Raw genomic sequence first — 23,781 nt, 5'->3', positions numbered from 1 at the left:
CGGGACGAGGCGCCGGCCACAGGAGTTCGATGGGAGTGTCTCTTGGGAGGCATATAAGACACAATTCGAACTCCTGGAGAGCGCCCGTCAGTGGAGTCGGGAGGAAATGGCCCTGCAGCTGGTGTGCGCGCTCAAGGGAGCGGCGCTCGAGGTTCTGAACCAGCTACCGGCCGCCCAACGGAGCTCCTACAGCGAGGTGACAGATGCTCTGGAGCGGAGGTACGGGCATCAGCACCAGTCTGAGGTGTTCAGGACCAGGTTTCGGACAAGAGGCCCGGGGCAAACCCTGACACGCTTGGCGCAAGACTTGGAGGTGCTGGTGCGCCGTGCGTACCCAGAGGCAGGTGAGGAGCTGATCACCATCCTCCTGGGGGATCAGTTTGTTGACGCTATCGATAATCAACAACTGAGGATTTATGTGCAGCAGGCACACCCCAAGGACCTTCAGGAGGCTTTGGCCAGGGGCTTGGAGCTGGAGTCGTTTCTCAGGACAACAAGGGAGAAACCCAGCGGGAACCATAGCCCTTACAAGGTGAAGGCGAAGAAGGGGAGCGTGGGGAAGTCGTCCTCCAGTCCTTCACCACCCCCAGGTGAGTTCAAGGGGAACTGTTTCTCGTGCGGGCAGCAGGGACACTCCAGGAAGTACTGCCCGGGGAGCAAGAGCAGCAGAAAGGCTGGCGGCACGGGAGCGGGGCCGACTCAGTACAAGCCCTGCTGTTACAACTGTGGCAAGGGTCACCGGACTTCAGAGTGTACCCTGGTCCCCGCCACAGACTGTAAGGAGGCCGCGGGAAACCGGGACGGGCTGGCGGAGGGGGGCAAGCGCCAGTCGGAGGAGAAGAAGCCCCAATCCGCCTAAGTTGCCGCGCTGAGGGCGCCCGGACCGTTCAGGTGGGTGGGCAAGTGGATGGGAATTCTTGCTACCTGACGGTGGACTCGGGCGCCGAGCGCACGTTCGTGCAGGACGGCATGCTGGCAACCGGACAGCCCCCGGTGGCCAGGCAGCAGCTGTGTGGGATTACGGGACACTGCACACAGCTCAGGGGGCCAGTGGATGCTAGGGTTACTGTGGGCGGCACGGAGGAGTGTCTTCCTGTCTTCGTGGCTGACGTCGGGGAGAACTTGCTGGGACTAGACTATCTCCAGCGGAGCAGGGCGGTGCTGGATTTCGGGGATATGACCATGGCGGTCGGAGGCAACGTGGTGCCGCTAAGGGAAGGCGGCGGAGGCGCAGTGGAGTGTGCTGTCTCTGTCGAGACTCACCGAGCCCATGCTGCGTCACCCCCCGAAGCCAGCCACCGCTGCCGACTAGGGAAGGAGAAGGAGAGTCTACTTCCGGACGGGTGCGAAGGTGTACAGACGACTATGGACCCGGTAGGTCTGGTCGAGGGCACGCAGGAGAGTAGCACTGGGGTTCCACCTCATCTGCAGGATCTATTGCAGAGGAGCTCGGTATGCCTGTCCGGAGAACAGGTGGACGAGGTGGGAAAAGTGCTGACTCAGTATGCGGATGTGTTCTCGAAGGGAGACCATGACCTAGGCCGGACCAGTCTGGTAAAACACCACATCCACACAGGAGACAGTCGCCCTGTCAAGTTGCCGCCCCGGAGGATTGCGCCTGCACGACGGCTGGAGGTGGAAAAAGCCGTGGAGGAGCTGCTCGCACAAGGGGTTATTGAAAAGTCGTGCAGCCCATGGAGTGCCGCTGTCGTCCTCGTTAAGAAGAAGGATGGGTCCACCATGTGTTGCGTGGACTATCGGGGCCTTAACGCGGTGACGACAAAGGACTCTTACCCTCTCCCGAGGGTGGACGACACGCTGGATGCGCTCACGGGGGCTCAGTGGTTCTCGACCTTGGATCTGAAGTCCGGCTACCACCAGGTTGAGGTAGCGGAGGAGGACAGAGAGAAGACGGTCTTCTCGTCTGGGCAAGGACTGTACCAGTTCAAGGTAATGAGTTTTGGATTAGTGAATGCCCCGGCAACGTTTGAGCGTTTGATGGAGCGTGTGCTGGAAGGGTTGCTCTGGAAAAGCGCCCTGGTGTACTTGGACGATGTACTAGTGTACGGGGACTCGTTCAAGCTGGCTCTGGAAAGGTTAAAAACAGTGCTGGACAGGCTCAGGGCGGCTAATGTGAAACTGAGTCCTAAGAAGTGCTGTCTTTTCCGGAAGAAAGTGTCATTCCTGGGGCACATAGTGACTAGTGAGGGGGTGAAAACAGACCCGGGTAAAGTTGAGTCAGCAAAAGGAGTGGCCGGTGCCGCGTAGTGTGACTGAAGTTCGTGGGTTTATCGGACTGTGCACGTACTACCGGCGGTTCGTGAAGGGGTTTGCTCAGACCGCAGCGCCACTCCACCACTTGACTCGGAAAGGGGCCTGCTTTCACTGGAGCGAGGACTGTCAACGGGCTTTTGAGGAGTTGAAGGAGGCCCTTGCTAATGCCCCTGTGTTACCGTACCCTGACCCCACAAAGGTGTACATTCTGGACTGCGACGCTAGTGCTGAGGGCGTGGGAGCAGTTCTGTCCCAGGAAAAGGATGGGCAGGAATGGGTTGTCTCCTACTTCAGCCGGAAGTTCTCTGCGCCAGAGAGGAACTATTGCGTCACACGTAAGGAGTTGTTGGCAGTGATTCAGGCTCTAGATCACTTCCATCCGTACTTGTACGGGGCCAAGTTCAAGGTCAGGACGGACCATGCTGCGCTGAGGTGGTTAAAGAACCTCAGGAACCCGGAGGGTCAGCTGGCCAGGTGGATTGGCAAGCTTGAACAGCACGACTACCACATTGAGTACCGGCCGGGGAAACTGCACGGTAATGCGGACAGTTTAAGTCGCCGGCCCTGCGAAAGTGACTGTGCGCATTGCAGCCGCCGGGAGGGGGAGCCTGTGAGCGTGAAGGCTGCCGCGGTTGCCAGTGACACTAGTTGGAGAGAGGACCTCGGACAGGCCCAGCGGGAGGACGCGGACATTGGGCCCATAGTGACAATGTGGGAAGAAGGCGAGGAAAAACCGCCTTGGGAAAGTGTTGCACCGTTGAGCCCTGCAGCTAAGGCGTTGTGGCAACAGTGGGCAGTGCTACGCCTGAGTGATGGGGTGCTGCAGAGGCGGTGGGAGACAAGTGGCGGCGGTGTGGCCTTCTGGCAGACAATAGTTCCTGGGAAAATGAGAAAGGAACTGGTGCGCGAGGCTCACGGTGGTAGTGCGAGCGGCCACTTCGGTGTGCGTAAGACCCTCGGGAGGTTAAAGCAGCGTGTGTACTGGGTAGGCATGCGAAAGGACGCGACTGAGTGGTGCAGGAGTTGTGACGTGTGTTGTGCCAAGATGGGCCCCGGGAGAAGGACTGTGGCTCCCTTACAGGTGTACCAGGTAGGGGCACCCATGGAGAGGGTAGCAGTGGACATTGTGGGCCCATTCCCTAAGACAGTTCGGGGGAATCGCTTTGTGTGCGTGGCCATGGACTATTTTACTAAGTGGCCGGAAGCGTTCCCTCTCCCGAACCATGAGGCGGGCACAGTGGCGGGGGTGTTGGTGGACGAGTTCTTTGCCCGGTTTGGTGTGCCGCACGAGTTGCACTCCGACCAAGGGAGGGAGTTTGAGTCGGCCGTGTTCCGGGAGTGCTGTAGCTTGCTGGGCATTAAAAAGACTCGTACCACACCCCTACGGCCTCAGTCAGATGGCATGGTGGAACGCTACAACCGCACCCTAGGTCAGGAGTTGGCAAAGTATTGCCAGGAGGGACAGGAGGATTGGGACTTGAAAATCCCCCTGGTACTGATGGCTTACCGCTCGGCCGAACACGAGGTGACTGGGTACACGCCCGCGCGGCTGATGTGTGGACGGGAGTTCCGGCTGCCAGTGGATCTGGTGAATGGCAGGCCGCCGGACGAGGAGATGCCCACTACAGTCACCCCCTACGCTATCGCCCTCCAGGACCGTCTCCAGCAAGTACACCATCAGGTGAGGGCTAACCTGAAGGTGTCGGGCGAGACGATGAAAGACCGGTACGATCGGCGGGCCAAGTCACCACCTTTCAAGGAGGGGGACAAAGTGTGGTTGCACAACCCTCGGAGGAAGAAAGGGTTGTCTCCCAAGCTCCAGAGTCCCTGGGAGGGGCCCTACGACGTGGAACGGGTCCTTTCTGACGTCACATTCCGCATACGCCAGGGGCCTTACAGGCGTGCCATGGTGGTGCACGCGGACCGGCTCTGGCGGTACCACGGTCCCGGGGACTTCTCCTGGGAGGAGGAAGCTTCGCTGGCGGGCAGCGAGGAGGAGGAGGAAGCGGACCTGGGGCTGGGGGTCGAGGAGCCCCTGGTGACGGAGGATGAGGAGGACCTGGACCCGAGGGAACCGGAGCCCATGGTGTTGGAGGAGGACGCGGGCGAGGAGGTGTGTCCCCTGGAGGTAATCTTGGGCCGGAGGTAAGGAGGCCCAGGAGGGAGCGGCGTCTCCCCGGTTGGATGGATGACTTTGTTTGTGACTGAGCACATGTTTAGTTGAGTTTACTTTATTTGGGCGGGATGTGTGTTTTCTTTTTTTGGGGAGCGAGGACGCTCCATCTTTTCACAGGAGGGGGTGATGTTACGGCTGCCTGAGGTTCCCGCCAGGAAGTGACGTCACCGAGCGGGAAGGCCTGTGATTGGGGCGCGCACGAGGGCCTTGGGGGACGCCGGCAGGCAGTTGGATTCGAACCTCGGTCGGGACCTGAGGCTCGTAGCGTGGCGGTGCACGGACCCCCTTGGAGAAAGTGCCTGGCATTGGCGGTGTTTGGGTTTGTGGACTTTAGTAGAGGGTTTCGACGGTCAACAAGTGGCCGGACCCCGGTGGAACAGTGTGGGAACTGTGACAAAGGAAATAAACCACGTTAAACCGGCGGATTGTGTTTCTCTGAGCCCGCCGAAGTGGAAGGGGTTTGCTTTCTCCACAGTAAAGTGCACTGGTAGCCAGAGGCTGGATTTCACGCACGCTGTCGCTCTCGGAGGGAACACAGGGTGGCACACACGCCTGGGAGTCGCACCTCAGGGGACCAAGGACCCGGAAGTAACGTGAGTAGCCCATCCAGACGTTGGACGCCAGCCACAAGGAGCGGTGAGTCTCCTGGGGACGCTGACGGGGTTTTTGGGCGCCTGGGTGAGGTTACAAGATTACAATATCATATTTTGGAGGTGCGGAGTGATTTTCAATAATTACCGGAAAATCTTATCGGTGATAACAGATATTCGTTAACTGGAGACAAATATCGGCGATAACCGATACCCGATATAACTCCACAATTCCGATACTAGCTAGCAAGAAGTACGATAGGCGAAAACGATACTATATTTATATTTCAAATAAAAAAGATGATTTCAAATTTTCATTATCTGTATTTTAGAAAACTAACAAAACCTGAAAACCACACGTTGACACGTACATATGGACGGTAACGCCTGAACCGGTGTTGTGTTTTTTGGCGTCCCAACCGTCAAAGGCTGGCGCTTTTGTTTACAAACACTGGTCTCACGTGAACTGGCCCATCACTACTGATTCAGTTATTCTTACTTATCACCATTAACACTTTAACAGTCACTTCAGTAAAGAAGCACTGAAGCACTGGGAACTAGAACAGTGGCACTCACTCCGTCACACCAGACCCAGCTGAGATTCCGCCACGCGATAGCACCACAGAGTTATATATAACTTTGTGGATAGCACAAGCCGCTGGTCTCTGTTTGCGCTCTTTACAACGGGATGACAAATTTGAGGCCGTGAATAATCATTTTTTTGGGCAAAGTTAAATGATTTTTCTCTTTCATATAGTGATTTTTGAATCTAACATAAAAAAATAAGCAAGTATTTTAAGGCTGATGATCTAAGTATGAAATCTCTTCACTGAAGATATTTCATATCCCGAAGTTTTTTCATACAACACCGGGCGCCCGGGCCACGCGTGCGCAGTAGGGAGGAGACAACTTTTTTTCTTTTCTGAGAGGCGGAAAAAAAGTAGCGATTATCGCTAGTTTGGTTACAAAAGTAACGAAGATACCGATATATATATATATATATATATATATATATATATATATAAATATATATATATATATATATATATATATATATATATATATATATATAAGTAGCGGATGGCCGATAACCCGATTTTTTTTATCAGTGATAAAGTATCGCGATAATTTATCGCGATAACGCCCAGCTATGGATATGATAAGTGATGGGATTAAATAACGAGCACTCAATGTTTCCTTACAGTCGGTGAGCATTATGACACTCTTCAAGAGAAAGCTTTCCGCAGCGGGAGGGTTCCTGGAGTGGAGGTAGCAAGTGTATGAAAACAGTGATTAGAAATAACAAGGGAAGCACGACTGCAGTGGACCTTTGAACTGGATAAAAACTACATGGACGAACAAACTCCGTGCATCTACCCCATCAAGGCCAAGCTAAAAGTATATCGTGGCTTTTAAGGCTGCTGGCGCTGACTCACACGCTGTCCACTTTGGGGATGAGCGGCGAGCCCTTAGGGAAGCCCAGGCTGATGCTCGTGAACAGGATACCCTCCGTGGCGATGTACAGCGAGCAGAAACCCATCTGGCAAGGGGAGAGAGCAGGCACGCTAGAAAGCAAGGGTAGTTGATAAATAAACAATTAAATAAGTACGTATACTCACACTTTTATTTATTTACACACACACATATATATATATATATATATATATATATATATATATATATATATATATATATATATATATATATATATATATATATATATATATATATATATATATATAGTCAACGCGCGCCCTTCCTTGGGGTCACACGTGACTTTGCCCCGCGGCTGTGTGGTGCCAACTCGCTCTTTCCTCTGTTTTCCTCTGCTTTCGCGGTGTGAGGCGTTCTGTGCTTCTGTGTAACTGCTGCTGTACTGGAGGACTACAAAACCAGGAGGATTACCCTGCCTTCTACTACAGACCGCTAAGTGTTCTGATTTAGTATTTACTTAGTTAGATAGTGATCCACAGTTACTCCTAGGACAAGTGTATTAAGCTTCCCACATCTACACTAAATTCAACATTCTTTCACGCCAACCCAGTGCTACACGGTTTTATATTGCTTTTGTGTTTTTTATATTGCTTTTGTGCTTTCTTCTCCTTCTATTATTAGGATACTTTACTGTGCTGTGATAATAGGACTACGTGAATCAGGCGCGCCAAGCTAAGTTAATTTCTAAGTCCACACAAAAACACTAGATAATCCACTTTCCGCGCAAACCTAGTGAACACAGTTATTATCTTCTTTACATAAGTGATTTCTCAGTATATTAATATTGGCCTATGTTTTGTCTTGGTGGGTAGACCGCGCCTTTTTACCCGAGACACACCCTTTTCCCCGGGAATTGACCTGACTGCGACCTCACACCAGCTGTGGTTTGTTTTCCTAGATACACATTTTGACCTGACGACCTCACCGCAGCTGCGTACTTTGTTATCGTCTTAACGCGCCTAATTGTTTCCGTCTTGCCTCGCCCATATCTTCACCATGACGTCCCTCAAGCGTTGTTCTGGGTGTGGCCTTCGCATGGCCAAGCAGTACTTTCTTTCCAAGGACGTTTGTAGGTTCTGCGTTAAGACTCAGAAGGATGATCAGAGGATCATAGAGTTAGAGAATAGGGTTACGACTCTCGCCGCCCAGGTACACTTACTGGTTAGTGCAGCAGCAACAAGCCCCGCCTCCTCCTCCTCCCCTTCCTCTTCCTCTTCTTCCTCGTCCTCCTCCCCCTCCTCTTCCTCTGCGTCCTCGTCCTCCTCCCCTCTAGTATTGTCTTCAACCACACAGCAGCCCCTCCCATCCTCCTCCTCCTCCTCCTCGACCATCTCCGATCTCCCCGCTTCCCCCCCCTCCTTCTCCTCTTCTTCCTCCTCTTCCTCCTCCTCCTCCTCCTCCTCCTCCTCCTCCTCGCCTTCCTCTTCCGTCCCCTCTCCCCTCTCCCGCCCACCTCCTCCTCCTCCTCCTCTCCCTCTTCCTCCTCCTTGTCCTCCGCCTCTTCGCTCGTCCCTCCCTCCCACACCTGTCCCTTACCTTCCATTCCCCTCTTCCTCCTCCCTCTCCTCGTCCGTCCCTCCCTCCCCACCTCACTCTCCCTTTCACCTCCTCCTCCTCCTCCTCTTCCTCCTCCTCCTCCCCCTCCCCCTCCTCATCCTCCGCCTCAAATTCCTCGCCTTCCTCTTCCGTCCCCCCTCTCCCCTCTTCCCGTCCACTCCCCTCCTCCTCCTCCTCTCCCTCTTTCTCCTCCTTGTCCTCCGCCTCCTCGCTCGTCCCTCCCTCCAACACCTGTCCCTTACCTTCCCTTTCCCCTCTTCCTCCTCCCTCTCCTCGTCCATTCCTCCCTCCACCACCTCACCCTCCCTTTCTCCTTCTTCCTCTTCCTCCTCCCCCTTTCCACCTTCCACCTCTTCCACAATTTCTCCTCGTTCTTCACAGCAGGTCCCTCCCTCCTTCCTCTCCCTCCCCCTTCACCCACCCTCCTGGCCCCCTTCCGACCGTCGGGTTCTTGTTGTTGGTGATAGTCAGGTTCGTTATGTTGACATGTAATTTTGCTCCATGGATAAGAACAGTACGAGGTACTGTTTCCCAGGGGCAGGGGTGGGCCATATATCAGACAGGATTGAGGCGTGTATGGCAAGCGAGGGATCGAACCCCATTGTCTTTCTCAGCTGTGGCGGAAACGACGTTTCTCGTGTGCCAAGCGAGGACCTTTTCAGGCGTTTTAGAGAATTGTTAGGCAGGATACGTGACGCTGGTGGGTCACCAGTAGTGTGTGGCGTCCTGCCAAGGAGGGGCGTTGGCGATGGATGGCTGTCCAGGGCGATAGCAGTGAACAGCAGACTTGCTGAGCACTGCGAGCGCAATGGGTGGCTGTTCGTCGACAATTGGGACCACTTCTTTGGCAACGACGCCCTCTACGCCCGTGACGGGATACACTTGACGTTCAAGGGTGTTGAGGCTCTCTCAGACTCCCTTGAGCGAGCACTTGGTACCCTGAGGGATTTTTTAGTATAGGCGAGGGGGAGGATGGGAGCAATGGGAGGAGTAATGGGAGGGGACATCTAGCTCATAATATAACCAGGCAGCTTAGAAGTAATTCTAGAGGAGTAACAGAGGACGGGCTAGGAATCTTCTATACTAACAGCAGGAGCCTCAGAAACAAGATAGACTTACTAAGGGGTGAAGCTTGTTCAGAAAATTTTGACATAATAGCGATCACTGAGACATGGATAGACTTTGCTAATAGAAATTTTAGGTCAGAATTTGAAATAACGGGTTATCAGATGTTTCACAAAGACAGAAGGGCAGAAAGGGAGGTGGAGTTGCTATATGTTAAAGACTCACTTAAATGTTTAGTTAACAACTCAGTCAAAACTAACATGGATTCAGAATCAGTTTGGGTGGACGTTTACAAAGGGAAAGAAAAACTAACTCTGGGAGTTATATACAGGCCACCCAACCTTAACAGGCAGGACACGAGTATATTACTACAGGAGAATGGCAGGGCGAGTATGAGTAGAAATGTCTGCGTAATGGGGGACTTTAATTATAGGAATATAGACTGGGAAGATCTAGTGGGTGACCTGGAAGCCGAGGACTTTCTTGAAGTTATACAAGATAATTTCCTTAAGCAGGTAGTTACTGAGCCTACCAGAGGAGATAACATATTAGACTTAGTCCTAACCAATAATGGGAACTTGCTACGTGAGTTGGAGGTGGGCGGAGAGTTAGGAAATAGTGATCACAGAACGGTTCGTTTTAGGTTAGACTGGGCGGTAACCCGCGATCCAAACCCAGTGTTAGTGCCAGATTTTAGAAAAGCAAACTACGAGGGGCTTCGAAGACATCTTGAAGGGTAAACTGGGATAATTTAGGGATTCATGAGGGCCAGAACTGCGGATTGGAGAGCCAGGAGAACCAGGTAGAAATGTCTTACAATAATTTAGTTAGAGTAATAGTAGAGGGGCAAGAACAGCATATACCACAGCGAACACTTAGAAAAGAAAACAATGATCCTAAGTGGATGACTCGTGGACTAAAACACGAGATTGGGTTAAAGAAGGAATTTATCAGAAAATAAAGAATGGGAAACACATCTCAGGGGCCGGTACGTCGAACTATCTAGATTAGTTAAGAAAAACACCAGGATAGCAAAAAGAACTATGAGATCAAAGTAGCAAATGAGGCGAAAAGTAATCCTAAGGGCTTCTTTCAGATGTATAGAACAAAAACACGGGAGAAAATTGGACCGCTGAAATCAAACACAGGGGAGCTAGTAGAAAATTACGAAAATATGAGCACATTGTTGAACGACTACTTCCTTTCAGTATTCACACAGGAGGATCGAACGACTATACCGGAAAGAGTTCAGGTGTACGAGGGCGGGGATGGCGATAAATTGAGGGATATAATCATTACCAGGCAAGTAGTTCAGGATGAGATAGATAAGCTTAAGAAGAACAAGTCGCCAGGTCCTGACGGGATATTTCCGAGGGTATTAAAGGAGCTAGGTGATATAATCAGAGACCACTTACTAACCGACATCTTTAAGATGTCGGTAAATACTGGCTATGTGCCGAGCCTATGGAAAGTAGCTAATGTGACGCTGATTTTTAAAAAGGGGACAGGTCAGTTGCTTCAAACTATCGCCCAATTAGCTTAACATCGGTTATAGGGAAGATGCTGGAGTCCATAATAGCCAGGAACATTCGGGAGCATTTAGAAACATAGCTTAATTCACGACTCGCAGCATGCGTTCACAAAAGGTAGGTCATGCCTCACCAATCTCTTGTCCTTCTACAATAAAGTATTTGAGGCGGTTGACAGAGATGAAAATTATGATGTAATCTATCTTGATTTTAGTAAAGCGTTTGACAAAGTTCCTCACCAACGACTGTTGCTTAAATTACAGGCTCACGGAGTAGAGGGTAAAGTTTTGAACTGGGTCAAGGCGTGGCTTAGCAATAGGAAGCAAAGAGTGCAAATCAATGGTAAAAGATCTGACTGGGGATGTGTTACGAGTGGGGTCCCACAAGGTTCGGTATTAGGTCCACTTTTGTTTATTATTTATATCAATGACTTAGACACAGGAATTAGTAGTGATGTTAGTAAATTTGCAGATGATACCAAGATCGGTAGAGTAATTGAGTCGGATCAGGACGCTAGTATTCTCCAAGGTGAACTCAACAGATTATATGACTGGGCGGATAAATGGCAGATGGAGTTCAATGTAGGGAAGTGCAGTATTCTGAGTGTAGGTAGGAACAACCCCTCACATAACTATTGCTTAAATGACACTCTCATAAGTAGGTCTGGGTGCGAGAGGTATTTAGGGGTCTTAGTGAGCTCTGATCTCCGTCCAAGGGCACAATGCATTCAAGCTAGAAATCGAGCTAATAGGTGACTGGGATTTTTTTCAAGGAGCGTAAGCAACAGAAGCCCGTAGTCTTCCTCAAACTATATTTAGCATTAGTTAGACCTCATCTTGACTATGCGGTTCAGTTCTGGTCACCCTACTATAGAATGGATATCAAAATGTTAGAATCGGTGCAGAGGAGGATGACTAAGATGATTCAGGGGTTGAGAAACTTGCCATACGAGGAAAGACTCAAACAGTTAAACTTGCATTCTCTAGAAAGGCGAAGGGTGCGTGGAGACATGATCGAGGTTTATAAATGGATGAAGGGCTTTAATAAGGGAGACATTCATAAGGCTTTGTTGGTAAGAGAACCGGGTAGGACACGAAGTAACGGGTTTAAACTGGATAAATTCAGATTCAACAGGGACATAGGCCAAAATTGGTTTACTAATAGGGTGGTGGATGAGTGGAATAGGCTTAGCAGTCATGTGGTGAGTGCCAATACAATTGTCACATTCAAAAATAGACTAGATAAATTCATGGACAGCGATATTAGGTGGGGTTAGATACACGGGAGCTTAGGGTCAAAGGAGCTGCCTCGTACAGGCCTACCGGCCTCTTGCAGACTCCTGCGTTCTTATGTTCTTATGTTCTTATATATATATATATATATATATATATATATATATATATATATATATATATATATATATATATATATATATATATATATCAGAGGTGGGCACCCGCTAATTTTCTGTAAGTCCAATTCGCAATTCCGCTAACTTTGTTGGGCATTCCGGTAATCTCTAATCCGCAAACTTTCCGGCTTCGCCGGTCCGCTATCACAAATCTGCTAATGCTAACACTAATACATTTTCTTAGTCCACTCATGAAGTCCGCAATAGTCCGCTAACCATTTTTTTTTAATCCGCTAATCCTTTATTGGTAGTTAAAAACATAATTTGCAATAAAATTTACAATATATATATATATATATATATATATATATATATATATATATATATATATATATATATATATATATATATATATATATATATATATATATATATATATATATATATATATATTTTGCTATTGCTGGACATATCAAAAGCTTTTGATAGGGTCTGGCACAAATCTTGCTTTCTAAACTACCCTCCTACGGTTTCTATCCTTCTCTCTGTACCTTTATCTCCAGTTTCCTTTCTGACCGTTCTATTTCTGCCGTGGTAGACGGTCACTGTTCTTCCCTAAATCTATTAACAGTGGTGTCCCACAGGGTTCTGTCCTATCTCCCACTCTTTTGTGTTGTTCATTGATGATCTTCTTTCCAAAACGAACTGTCCTATCCATTCCTACGCCGATGATTCCACTCTGCATTATTCAACTTCTTTAATAGAAGACCCACCCTTCAGGAACTTAACGACTCAAGGCTGGAGGCTGCAGAACGCTTAGCCTCAGACCTTACTATTATTTCCGATTGGGGCAAGAAGAACCTGGTGTCCTTCAACGCCTCAAAACACAGTTTCTCCACCTATCCACTCGACACAATCTTCCAAACAACTATCCCCTATTCTTTGACAACACCCAGCTATCACCTTCCTCAACACTAAACATCCTCGGTCTATCCTTAACTCAAAATCTCAACTGGAAACTTCATATCTCATCTCTTACTAAATCAGCTTCCTCGAGGCTGGGCGTTCTGTACCGTCTCCGCCAGTTCTTCTCCCCTGCACAGTTGCTGTCCATATACAGGGGCCTTGTCCGCCCTCGTATGGAGTATGCATATCATGTGTGGGGGGGCTCCACTCACACAGCTCTTCTGGACAGAGTGGAGGCAAAGGCTCTTCGTCTCATCAGCTCTCCTCCTCATACTGATAGTCTTCTACCTCTTAAATTCCGCCGCAATGTTGCCTCTCTTTCTATCTTCTATCGATATTTCCACGCTGACTGCTCTTCTGAACTTGCTAACTGCATGCCCCCCTCCTGGCCCGCTGCACTCGACTTTCTACTCATGCTCATCCCTATACTGTCCAAACCCCTTATGCAAGAGTTAACCAGCATCTTCACTCTTTCATCCCTCACGCTGGTAAACTCTGGAACAATCTTCCTTCATCTGTATTTCCTCCTGCCTACGACTTGAACTCTTTCAAGAGGAGGGTATCAGGACACCTCTCCTCCCGTAACTGACTTATCTTTCGGCCACCTCTTTGGATTCTTTTTAGGAGCAGCGAGTAGCGGGCTTTTTTTTATTAATGTTTACTTTTTTGTGCCCTTGAGCTGTCTCCTTTGCTGTAAAAAAAAAAAATAAATAAAAAAAAAAAAAAAATATATATATATATATATATATATATATATATATATATATATATATATATATATATATATATATATATATATATATATATGGCTGGAGTAGGTAGGAAGACACCTACCGAACGGGCGCAGGCCACTCCCGGTGAGGTACATATGGGAAGTGATAAGGTAGCTGAAGCCCTCCAAAGACCCTTTCCTTGTCCTCACTAACCGTTTCCTTATTGTCTCACCAACACCGGAGAGTAGTTCAGCATGCTCTCTAAAGACAGATCCTCTCTCTTTCCACACCACACTATTCACACAACATACACACCTTTTCCCAAAATTCAAATTTAAAAATGGCGCACCTTCACCATGCCTCGGAGTCCCCGCCTATGGGGGGGACCACAAATTCCCCCAAGGAGGACTCCCCTTCTGGCTGCCGACCCGAGAGGTGTCTTGATAACTCCTCGAACCTCTTTCTTCTCAATTTCTGCAACATTCGCGGTCTTCGTTCTAATTTTTATTCTGTGGAACACCATCTCTCTTCCTCTAAACCTCACCTTCTCTTCCTCACCGAAACACAGGTTTCTGAGGCTACTTACAGCAATCTCTACTCTGTTCCCTCCTACTATCTCTATCCTAAATTTCAATTCAAAGCTGGATGTTGCGCCTACGTGCGCAACGACGTCACTTGCTCTCGTGCCCACAATCTTGATTCTTCAGAATTTTCCATCATCTGACTAAGACTTCATTGTCATTCTATTACTAAATACATCTGTGTTGTTTATCTTTCACCTAACTCCACTAACTATGTAAAATTCTTTGACTACTTGAACTATAAAGTGGAGCACATCTTGACCCACTCTCCCTTCGCTGAAATCTCCATTCTAGGAGATTTCAATGTTCACCACCAGCTTTGGCTTTCATCATCTTTCGCTGACCAGCCTGGTGAACAAGCCTACAACTTTGCTATTCTCAACGATCTAGAGCAGTTGGTCTAGCACCCTACACGTATGCCAGACTGTCTTGGAGACAGGCCCAACATTCAGCGCATCACAGAGGTGATTGTCTCTGGAATGGAGGCATACAATCCACGTACTTTCTCTACTCTTGACGCTAAAAAGCCTAGGTTTAATCACGCTTGTTCTCGTGCTGTCAAAGATAGAGAGGCAGCTCACAAAAGGTACCAGAGCCTTCGAACTAATGCTAACCATGACCTTTACATTTCTGCCCGGAATCGTGCCAAATCTATTCTCCGACTAACAAAAAACTCTTTCATCAATAGAAAATGCCAAAACCTTGCTTTCTCTAACTCTTTCCGTGACTTCTGGCATCTAGCCAAAAACATCTCCTCCAACTTCACTTCTTCATCTTTCCCTCCACTCCTCAGTCTTGACGGCAACACTGCCGTCTCATCTATCTCTTAGGCTGAACTCTTCTCTCAAAATTTTTCTAAAAACTCCACTCTGGACGATTCTGGGCATATTCCTTCTACTCATCCCCCTCTGACTCTTTTATGCCTGTTATAAAGATTCTTCAAAATGATGTTTTCTATTCCCTCTCTGGCCTCAATCCTCAGAAGGCTTATGGACCTGATGGAGTGCCTCCTATTGTCCTTAAAAACTGTGTGTGTGCCTCCATGCTGTCACCCTGCCTGGTCAAACTCTTTCGCCTCTGCCTGTCAACATCTACCTTTCCTTCCTGCTGGAAGTATGCCTTCATACAGCCTGTGCCTAAGAAGGGTGACCGTTCCAATCACTCAAACTAACGTCCTGTAGCTTTACTTTCTTGTCTATCTAAAGCTTTTGAATCAATCCTTAACCGGAAGATTCAAAAGCACCTTTCCACTTCTGACCTTCTATCTGATAGCCAGTATGGGTTCCGCAAGGGGCGTTCTACTGGTGATCTCCTTGTCTTCCTAACTGACTCTTGGTCATCCTCTCTTAGCCGTTTCGGTGAAAATTTTGCTATTGCGATGGACATATCAAAAGCTTTTGATAGGGTCTGGTACAAATCTTTGCTTTCCAAACTAGCCTCCTACGGTTTCTATCCTTCTCTCTGTACCTTTATCTCCAGTTTCCTTTCTGACCGTTCTATTTCTATTGTGGTAGACGGTCACTGTTCTTCCCCTAAACCTATTAACAGTGGTGTCACACAGGGTTCTGTCCTATCTCCCACTCTCTTTTTGTTGTTCATTGATGATCTTCTTTCCAAAACGAATTCTCCTATCCATTCTTACGCCGATGACTCCACTCTGCATTACTCAACTTCTTTTAATAGAAGACCCACCCTACAGGAACTTAACGATTCAAGGCTGGAGGCAACAGAACGCTTAGCCTCAGACCTTACTATTATTTCCGATTGGGGCAAGAGGAACCTGGTGTTCTTCAACGCCTCAAAAACACAGTTTCTCCACCTATCCACTCGACACAATCTTCCAAACAACTATCCCCTATTCTTTGACAACACTCAGCTATCACCTTCTTCAACACTAAACATCCTCGGTCTATCCTTAATTCAAAATTTCACCTGGAAACTTCATATCTCTTACTAAATCAGCTTCCTCGAGGCTGGGAGTTCTGTACCGTCTCCGCCAGTTCTTCTCCCCCGCACAGTTGCTATCCATTTACAGGGGCCTTGTCCGCCCTCGTATGGAGTATGCATCTCATGTGTGTGGGGGTTTCCACTCACACAGCTCTCCTTGACAGAGTGGAGTCAAAGGCTCTTCGTCTCATCAGCTCTCCTCCTCATACTGATAGTCTTCTACCTCTTAAATTCCGCCGTCATATTGCCTCTCTTTCTATCTTCTATCGATATTTTCATGCTGACTGCTCTTCTGAACTTGCTAACTGCATGCCTCCCCCCCTCCCGCGGCCCCGCTGCACACGACTTTCTACTCATGCTCATCCCTATACTGTCGAAACCCCTTATGCAAGAGTCAACCAGCATTTTCACTCTTTCATCCCTCACGCTGGTAAACTCTGGAACAATCTTCCTTCATTTGTATTTCCTCCTGCCTACGACTTGAACCCTTTCAAGAGGAGGGTATCAGGACACCTCTCCTCCCGAAATTGACCTCTCTTTTTGGCCACTCCTTTGACCTCTATTCAGGAGCAGTAAGTAGCGGGCTTTTTTTTTTCAATGTTTTTCTTTACGCCTGATTTACGCTACTAAATCAGAATAATGCGAAGGTGCACTAACATATTTTGTCCATATATGACAATAGTGTATTTTCTTGACCTGATAAAAATGTTTGCGAAATTGTCTTTTTATTTCCCGAGAGTTAGAAACTTTTATACTACTTTTCTCCCTCCTCATCCCCTCATCTCACCCTTCCTCCCTCCCTTTCTCGCTTCCCATGGATGAATGAGATGAATTTAGGAGTTGTTCGGTTAATGCAAATACGGTTGAAGGTTTAAAAGTTATGCTGAATAGTTTTAAAGACAGGGAAGGCAGAAGGTTAATGAATTACAAGTGCTCACGAGTAGTATAGTGTATCGAAAACATGTGATAGCAAAGACTTAAACAAAACCCGATTAGGAATAAAATGATGTATGCAAAGCCCATACCCATAAAAATTCAATTCAAAGTCGTACGTACACACACACACACACACACACACACACACACACACACACACCAGAGAGAGAGAGAGAGAGAGAGAGAGAGAGAGGTTTTTACATTGAAAATCACACCACACAGACCCCATGGTCCAGACTAGGTGGTCTGTCCATAACCCTAAGTGATTCTACATTAATCAGATGGCTCCAAAACTGTGCATTTCAGCTCGTTATTAATAGTTTTTTTTTACGTGTCAGCTTTAAGCGCCGGAAGACTTCTTGAGGGGCCTGAATTGTAGTCGGCCCCAGCCCGTCATGGCGCAGGCAAGTGTTTTTTATGTGGCGCCATCTTTCCTTGAAGTTGAAGGAAGTGTCGGTCTAGCTTGTTTTTAAAGGAGTCAATCGTGTTACACTGGACCATTGAAGGTAGGAACTTATTCCATTCTCGCACTACAACGTTGATGAAGAAAAATTTTGGTGGTCTGAGTTTACTTGCCTACATTTAAGTTTTGTGCCATTATTTCTCGTTCGCAAAGTGTCATCGATTATAAACAATTTTGATTTGTCCACATTCGTGAATCCATTAAGTATTTTAAAACATTCGATCAGTTTTCCTCGGAAGCAACGTTTTTAAGGGAGAACATGTTAATGTTAAACACGCCGCTGAATCAGGGAGGAGTGAGGCGCTCGGATTAAAATCACTAACAAAACTTGGAAAATATGCGAGTGGGCTGCTTGTGAAGCAGAAATAGCTTGAACGAATATCACAACAGTTGATTTTCCCGTATTTACGAACGAAATGCGCAGGCGCCACATCTATTAAAATTCTCGCTTTGTTGGTGGACAGATGAAATGAAACAGACAAAAGACCCTTTGCTGGAGCAGTTAGTAGGTAGTAGGAAAATACTACAATCAGACAGAGGTCGAAGACATTGGAATAGGACTCTGTCCTATAGTGGGCTGCTAATTGCTGCTCATGTGTGCTACTCACCCTGGAGGAGATGCTGACCACGGATTGCGAGAGGCCACCGCGGGAGCCGAAGGCGGCCATCTTTCCTTGGATAACGGCATTAGTCATATACACGAGGTCGCTAGACGAAAGGGCCTGGTCACTCACACGGCCCAGCGGAGACTGTGGCGGGGCAGCCTGCAGGAAGAATGGGGGGTGGCTAGTAGAGCACTAAACCCTCTCTACGTATGCGCCCCCTGCTACACACACAACAACAACAAAACAACAACTACATATGCGCCCCTTCCTACACACACACACACACCTTCATGGCATGGTCAAGTAGGCTTCCTTTGATAACGAACACTGGGATGTCGGTTTTGGCCAGTTCACTGATGCTGTTGAAGGGTAACACCGTGCGGGGCAGGATGAGCATGGCCTTCAGGTTAGAGCGGTACACACTGCCCACGATGAGGGATGCCAGCAGCCAGAACACGCCAATCAGCCGCACTGGCACCTTTCGCGGCTCCCACGCCGCCGCTGTCAGGTGCGAGGTCAACCGTGTATTCGCGTAAAAGTCAACAAACATCATATGATTCAGTTAGGCCAAGTTTAGGGGCTCGAGCATTACGTTGGAACTACCCTTCTAGGGGGTGACTTTATTCCTCAACTGAACACATGCCAGCCTTGTCATGCGAGCACACACAGCATGTTGACGCGTGCACGGAACATATTTCGTTTGTTCTACCGTTCAAATGACCCTTTTTTATCTTAATCTGAAAATTGAAGAGGAACTGAAAAGTTTTCAATGATATTTTTTTTTTTGTCCGTAAGACTTAAGGGCTACGGCGGGTAATTCTTTTGATGTATAGTGTATAATTTGTTTCAACGTCTGTGATATAACAATACATGCGTTACTTAAAAGCATATATCCTATGATCAATTTTTCTTTGTCAAACAGGTCGAAACTGAAGTAAAATTAAAACCTTTACCATAATAGGGTGGAGTTACATTAACCTCAGGAATGACAAACGTTGGGAGCGACCTTTGCCTGCAGCTAATACTGGCTGATGATGGCAGTACTTATTTGTACGTTTTATACTTTTCACCATTTGTATATTAAGACGGGATCATGCCTTACATTGTGTGACGAGGCAGCACAGGACCCACTGGATGCTCCTGTACAGCGTCACTCCTACACTGCCTTGCTCTGCTGGCCTCCGTCCTTCATCGTTACCGGCTCGTTCGTCCCTGTCAAAAGATGTTCCAGATCGGGCAGTTACGCTCAAAGGTCATGCCCTGAGCGTGTGCCGATGTTTCTTATACAGGTTAGTTTCAGTGCTAAATGGGTAATGGCAGTAAATTCTATGAGTTAATAATTTTCTCGTTATGTGTAGAATTTTTTTTGCATTATTCAGATTCAGGGATTCCTCCAATTAGCTTGTTTGTGTGTGTGTGTGTGTGTGTGTGTGTGAGAGAGAGAGAGAGAGAGAGAGAGAGAGAGAGAGAGAGAGAGAGAGAGAGAGAGAGAGAGAGAGAGAGAGAGAGAGAGAGAGAGTGGTGGCCTGGGTGTGGTGTTGCCTCGTCTCCCTGGCAGCAAGGCTGGCAGTACGGTACGGTACGGAATTTTTAACCGTACTCCGTACCTGAAAAAAATACCGTACCGTAATTTCGTACCGTACCCCCAGCTATTTTTCCGTACCGTACAGTACGGTAAAAATACCGTACCGTAATTCCGTACCATTATCGTACCATCAGGAAAATATATATACATACATGAAAAAATATTTGTAAGAAAAGGATTAAGGTACGTCAGTAAATTTGAAAAGGCACATTTACAAAGCGACTATACATGTATCAGGCCTCCTAAATATAGCCTACCAGGCGCTAACGAGCAAGAAAGTAAAAAAAAAAAATGTTTGTATGATCACTTGTTTTAAGCCTGTGGTACGGTACGGTTCGAAATTTTGCTAAAGTTTTCGTACCTATAATCATATCGTACCGAATATTAAGAAAAATATCGTACCGTAATTCCGTACTGTACTTTTTATAAAAATTTCAACTGTACCATACCGTATTTCGCACCGTACCGCACCGTAGTGCCAGCCTTGCTACTGGGGATCAACGGGTCGGCTCGCAGGTATTGTAACTATAATAAGAAAATCAACAAACACCTTCAAATTTGTTTTTCTTCTATTTCCATTTTGTTTACTTCCATTTCACTGACTACTACCAATGGTTTTTCTTCCTACTACTCCTCCTTTAACCCCTACTACTACTACTACTACTATTACTACTGCTGCTGCTACTTTTACTACTACTACTACAACAATAACTACTACTGCTGCTACAACCACTACTACTATCACTACTGCTTCTACTACTACTACTACTACTACTACAACAATTAATACTACTTTCTTTGCAGTAAAGAAGGCATCTCAAGGGCAAAAACAAATGAAAAAAAAAAAGTTCGCTAAATAGCTCCCATAAACAGAAGTAAAAAAGAGTGGCCAATATAATCAATTGCGAGGATGAGAGAATGAAGATGCTAGTTAACTTTTGCACAATGGATTTAAACAGTATAGGGATGAGCTAGAGTAGAAAATCGTGTGAAGCGGGGCCGCGGGAGGGGGGAAGGCATACAGAAAGCAAGTTCAGGAGAGGAGTCAGCATGAAAATATAGATAGAAAATAGAAAGCGATGCAACATTGCTGCGGAATATAGAAGACCATCAGTAAGAAGAGGGGAGTTTATGAGACGAAAAGTCTTTGACTCTACTCTGTCCAAAAGGGATGAGTGTTTGGAGGACATCCCTTCCTCCCCCAAACATGAGATGAATACTCCATACGAGGGTTGATAAGACGAATGGCTTTTTTGACTCCACTCTGTCTAGCAGAGCTGTGTGTGTGGAGCCCTCACACACATGACTCCATACAAGGACGGACAAGGCTCCTGTATATGGACAGCATCTGACAGGGGGAAAAGAACTGGCGGAGACGATACAGAACGTCCAACCTCGAGGAAGCTGATACGGCGAGAGGGGAGATACGAAGTTTCCAGTTAAGGGACGCGTTTCCATTTTTCTTCAAAATTGAATTAAGGAGCTGTGATATTTAATCAATAAATTAAGGATTATCATAATATATGATGCCAAGTTTGATATGAAACCAGCAGAAGTTTCTGCTTAAAAAAAAAAAATTTTTTACCCCACTTTTTGGAACATTAATTTTGAGACAAGTTCTATTTATGGTTTTCATTTAATTTTTCCCTCTAGTAAATCTGACCACTGTGCTGCATTCACACGAGCGTTCTTTTTAGATACCTTCATTAAATATATAGATGCATTTTTTTCGAATTTTGTTTTGTTTTCTTTTCTGGGTATAGTTTTTGCTATATCATTAGCTGTTTTTACTTAGAACTATTAACTCTCGTGGGATTTTAGTCCTTTCACTGTTGTTTTGGGTGTAACAAACCGTTTTGAAAATATTTATTAATTTTTCTGTAGTGTAAATGTTTTATGTGAAAAAAGTTTTGCCAGAAATCACATTGGAAAGTTATTTGTCCCCAAGAACTCACTGGTATGTTATTGATGGGTCATCAAATTTTTTTTTCACATCATATAGAGAATTCTGGCACCTGGTCTCCTCCTCTAATGAGGTTATTATGCACTCGTAGGTGCGGGTGTCATAGGGCGCCACTCACGCATTGTAGTCAGGTTGGTGCTTTAAGTCAGTGGTTCCCTGGATGGTGCCTAAAACCATCCTGGCTTGTAGTCGCTGTCATCCACTCTAGTTTTCTTCTTTGGCTGCTTTTTGTGTGGTGATGTATCATGTTTTCCATGTCCCTGTATTTTAAAACGACGCGTTCTGCTTTCTTGCCTGCAGTGATAGCTTTGGGGGTGGGAACTGATTGTACAGACTTGGCAGCTGGTGCTGTATCAGGTGTTGAAGAGGTACCAGTAACAGATAGTGGTGTATCAGGTGTTGAAGAGGTGCCAGTAACAGATAGTGGTGTATCAGGTGTTGAAGAGGTGCCAGTAACAGATGGTGGTGTATCAGGTGTTGAAGAGGTGCCAGTAACAGATAGTGGTGTATCAGGTGTTGAAGAGGTGCCAGTAACAGATGGTGGTGTATCAGGTGTTGAAGAGGTGCCAGTAACAGATGGTGGTGTATCAGGTGTTGAAGAGGTGCCAGTAACAGATGGTGGTGTATCAGGTGTTGAAGAGGTGCCAGTAACAGATGGTGGTGTATCAGGTGTTGAAGAGGTGCCAGCAACAGATGGTGGTGTATCAGGTGTTGAAGAGGTGCCAGCAACAGATGAGGGACAGGCGAGGGTGGTGACATCAGAGACAGTGTGACGGACCACACAGGTGACGGCTAACTCTCCTCCTTTTCCTCCTGTCTCCCTCTCTCCTTCCTTGGCCGTAGTTCGTTCAGTTTCCCTTCATCCCCTGCATATCAAGGGTCTTTTTGAAAGCCTTTGGCATTGCTGGGTAAATGAAAATAAGTATTGAGGTAGACAAATGCTGCAGCGTAGTCTTGCCTCTCCAATACCAAACCTGCTTGCTAAACTCCGCCCACAGATGACACAGTCTCATATATTGCCCAATTTCCTAGAAAAAAGCGAGAAAATGCTTGAAAGATATCTAAAACAGAGAGGTGACGCGCTCGAGTGTCCTGGAGCACGGTCCGCGTGGGGGTGGGGTCCAAAACAGTCAATTCTTACGTATAGAGGGGTTACAATGACGTCACACCGCTTCGCTTTTGTTTTAGGAAAAACAACTGTCAGCCATATTGTGAGGCAAAACCGATCAGCTGAGCCCCTGCCCCCTGATGATGGCTGACCTGTGCCTCCAGTCTTTATATCACAATATAAGTGAATATGCAAAAACTCTGGACAGTGAAGTTAGGCTTCATAATACAACTATCCATTAGGCTGCCAAATGATGATGGACATACAGTATATACATTTATTATCAAACTTCAAGATATATTTGATGATAAGAACAATGAATATACGACTAATTTAACCTCGGGCATCCCCGAGCAGTGTTTAGTAAGAACATAAGAACGTAAGGGGTTCGCAAAAAGCCCACTGGCCTATACTTGGCAGCCCCTGTCTACCTACCGCGAGTGGCAGTGTAGCACCTATCAGTAACAGTAATAGATGGGCCACTAACACACCCACCCACATGCATCTCACGTGTGGGGGGGCTCCACCCACACAGCTCTTCTGGATAGAGTGGAGGAAGGCTCTTCGTCTCATCAGGTCTCTTCCTCCTACTGATAGTCTTCTACCTCTTAAATTCCGCCGCGATGTTGTCTCTCTTTCTATCTTCTATCGATATTTCCACGCTGACTGCTCTTCTGACCTTGCTAACTGCATGCCTCCCCCCCTCCCACGGCCCCGCTGCACACGACTTTCTACTCATGCTCATCCCTATACTGTCCAAACCCCTTATGCAAGAGTTAACCAGCATCTTCACTCTTTCATCCCTCACGCTGGTAAACTCTGGAACAATCTTCCTTCATCTGTATTTCCTCCTGCCTACGACTTGAACTCTTTCAAGA

At 47.2% G+C, this 23,781-nt stretch overlaps 1 protein-coding gene across 4 annotated transcripts in view; it reads right to left on the bottom strand.

Moving 5' to 3' along the window:
- The window catches only part of LOC126992873 (glutamate receptor 4-like), a 100,680-nt gene that overhangs the window by 34,439 nt on the left and 42,460 nt on the right, over positions 1–23,781 (bottom strand). For all 4 annotated transcript variants that reach the window (XM_050851709.1, XM_050851712.1, XM_050851719.1 and 1 more), the window contains 4 exons: positions 19,350–19,459; positions 18,534–18,748; positions 18,251–18,406; positions 6,477–6,580 (listed from right to left, as the gene is read on the bottom strand). In XM_050851709.1, the coding sequence (XP_050707666.1) occupies positions 6,477–6,580; positions 18,251–18,406; positions 18,534–18,748; positions 19,350–19,459 (585 nt within the window). The remainder of the gene's footprint in view (positions 1–6,476; positions 6,581–18,250; positions 18,407–18,533; positions 18,749–19,349; positions 19,460–23,781) is intronic.

This window comes from Eriocheir sinensis, chromosome 7 (genome assembly GCF_024679095.1).
Source record: "Eriocheir sinensis breed Jianghai 21 chromosome 7, ASM2467909v1, whole genome shotgun sequence".
In the NCBI taxonomy this organism is placed as follows: domain Eukaryota; kingdom Metazoa; phylum Arthropoda; class Malacostraca; order Decapoda; family Varunidae; genus Eriocheir; species Eriocheir sinensis.
This window is presented reverse-complemented; position numbering and strand designations above follow the sequence as displayed.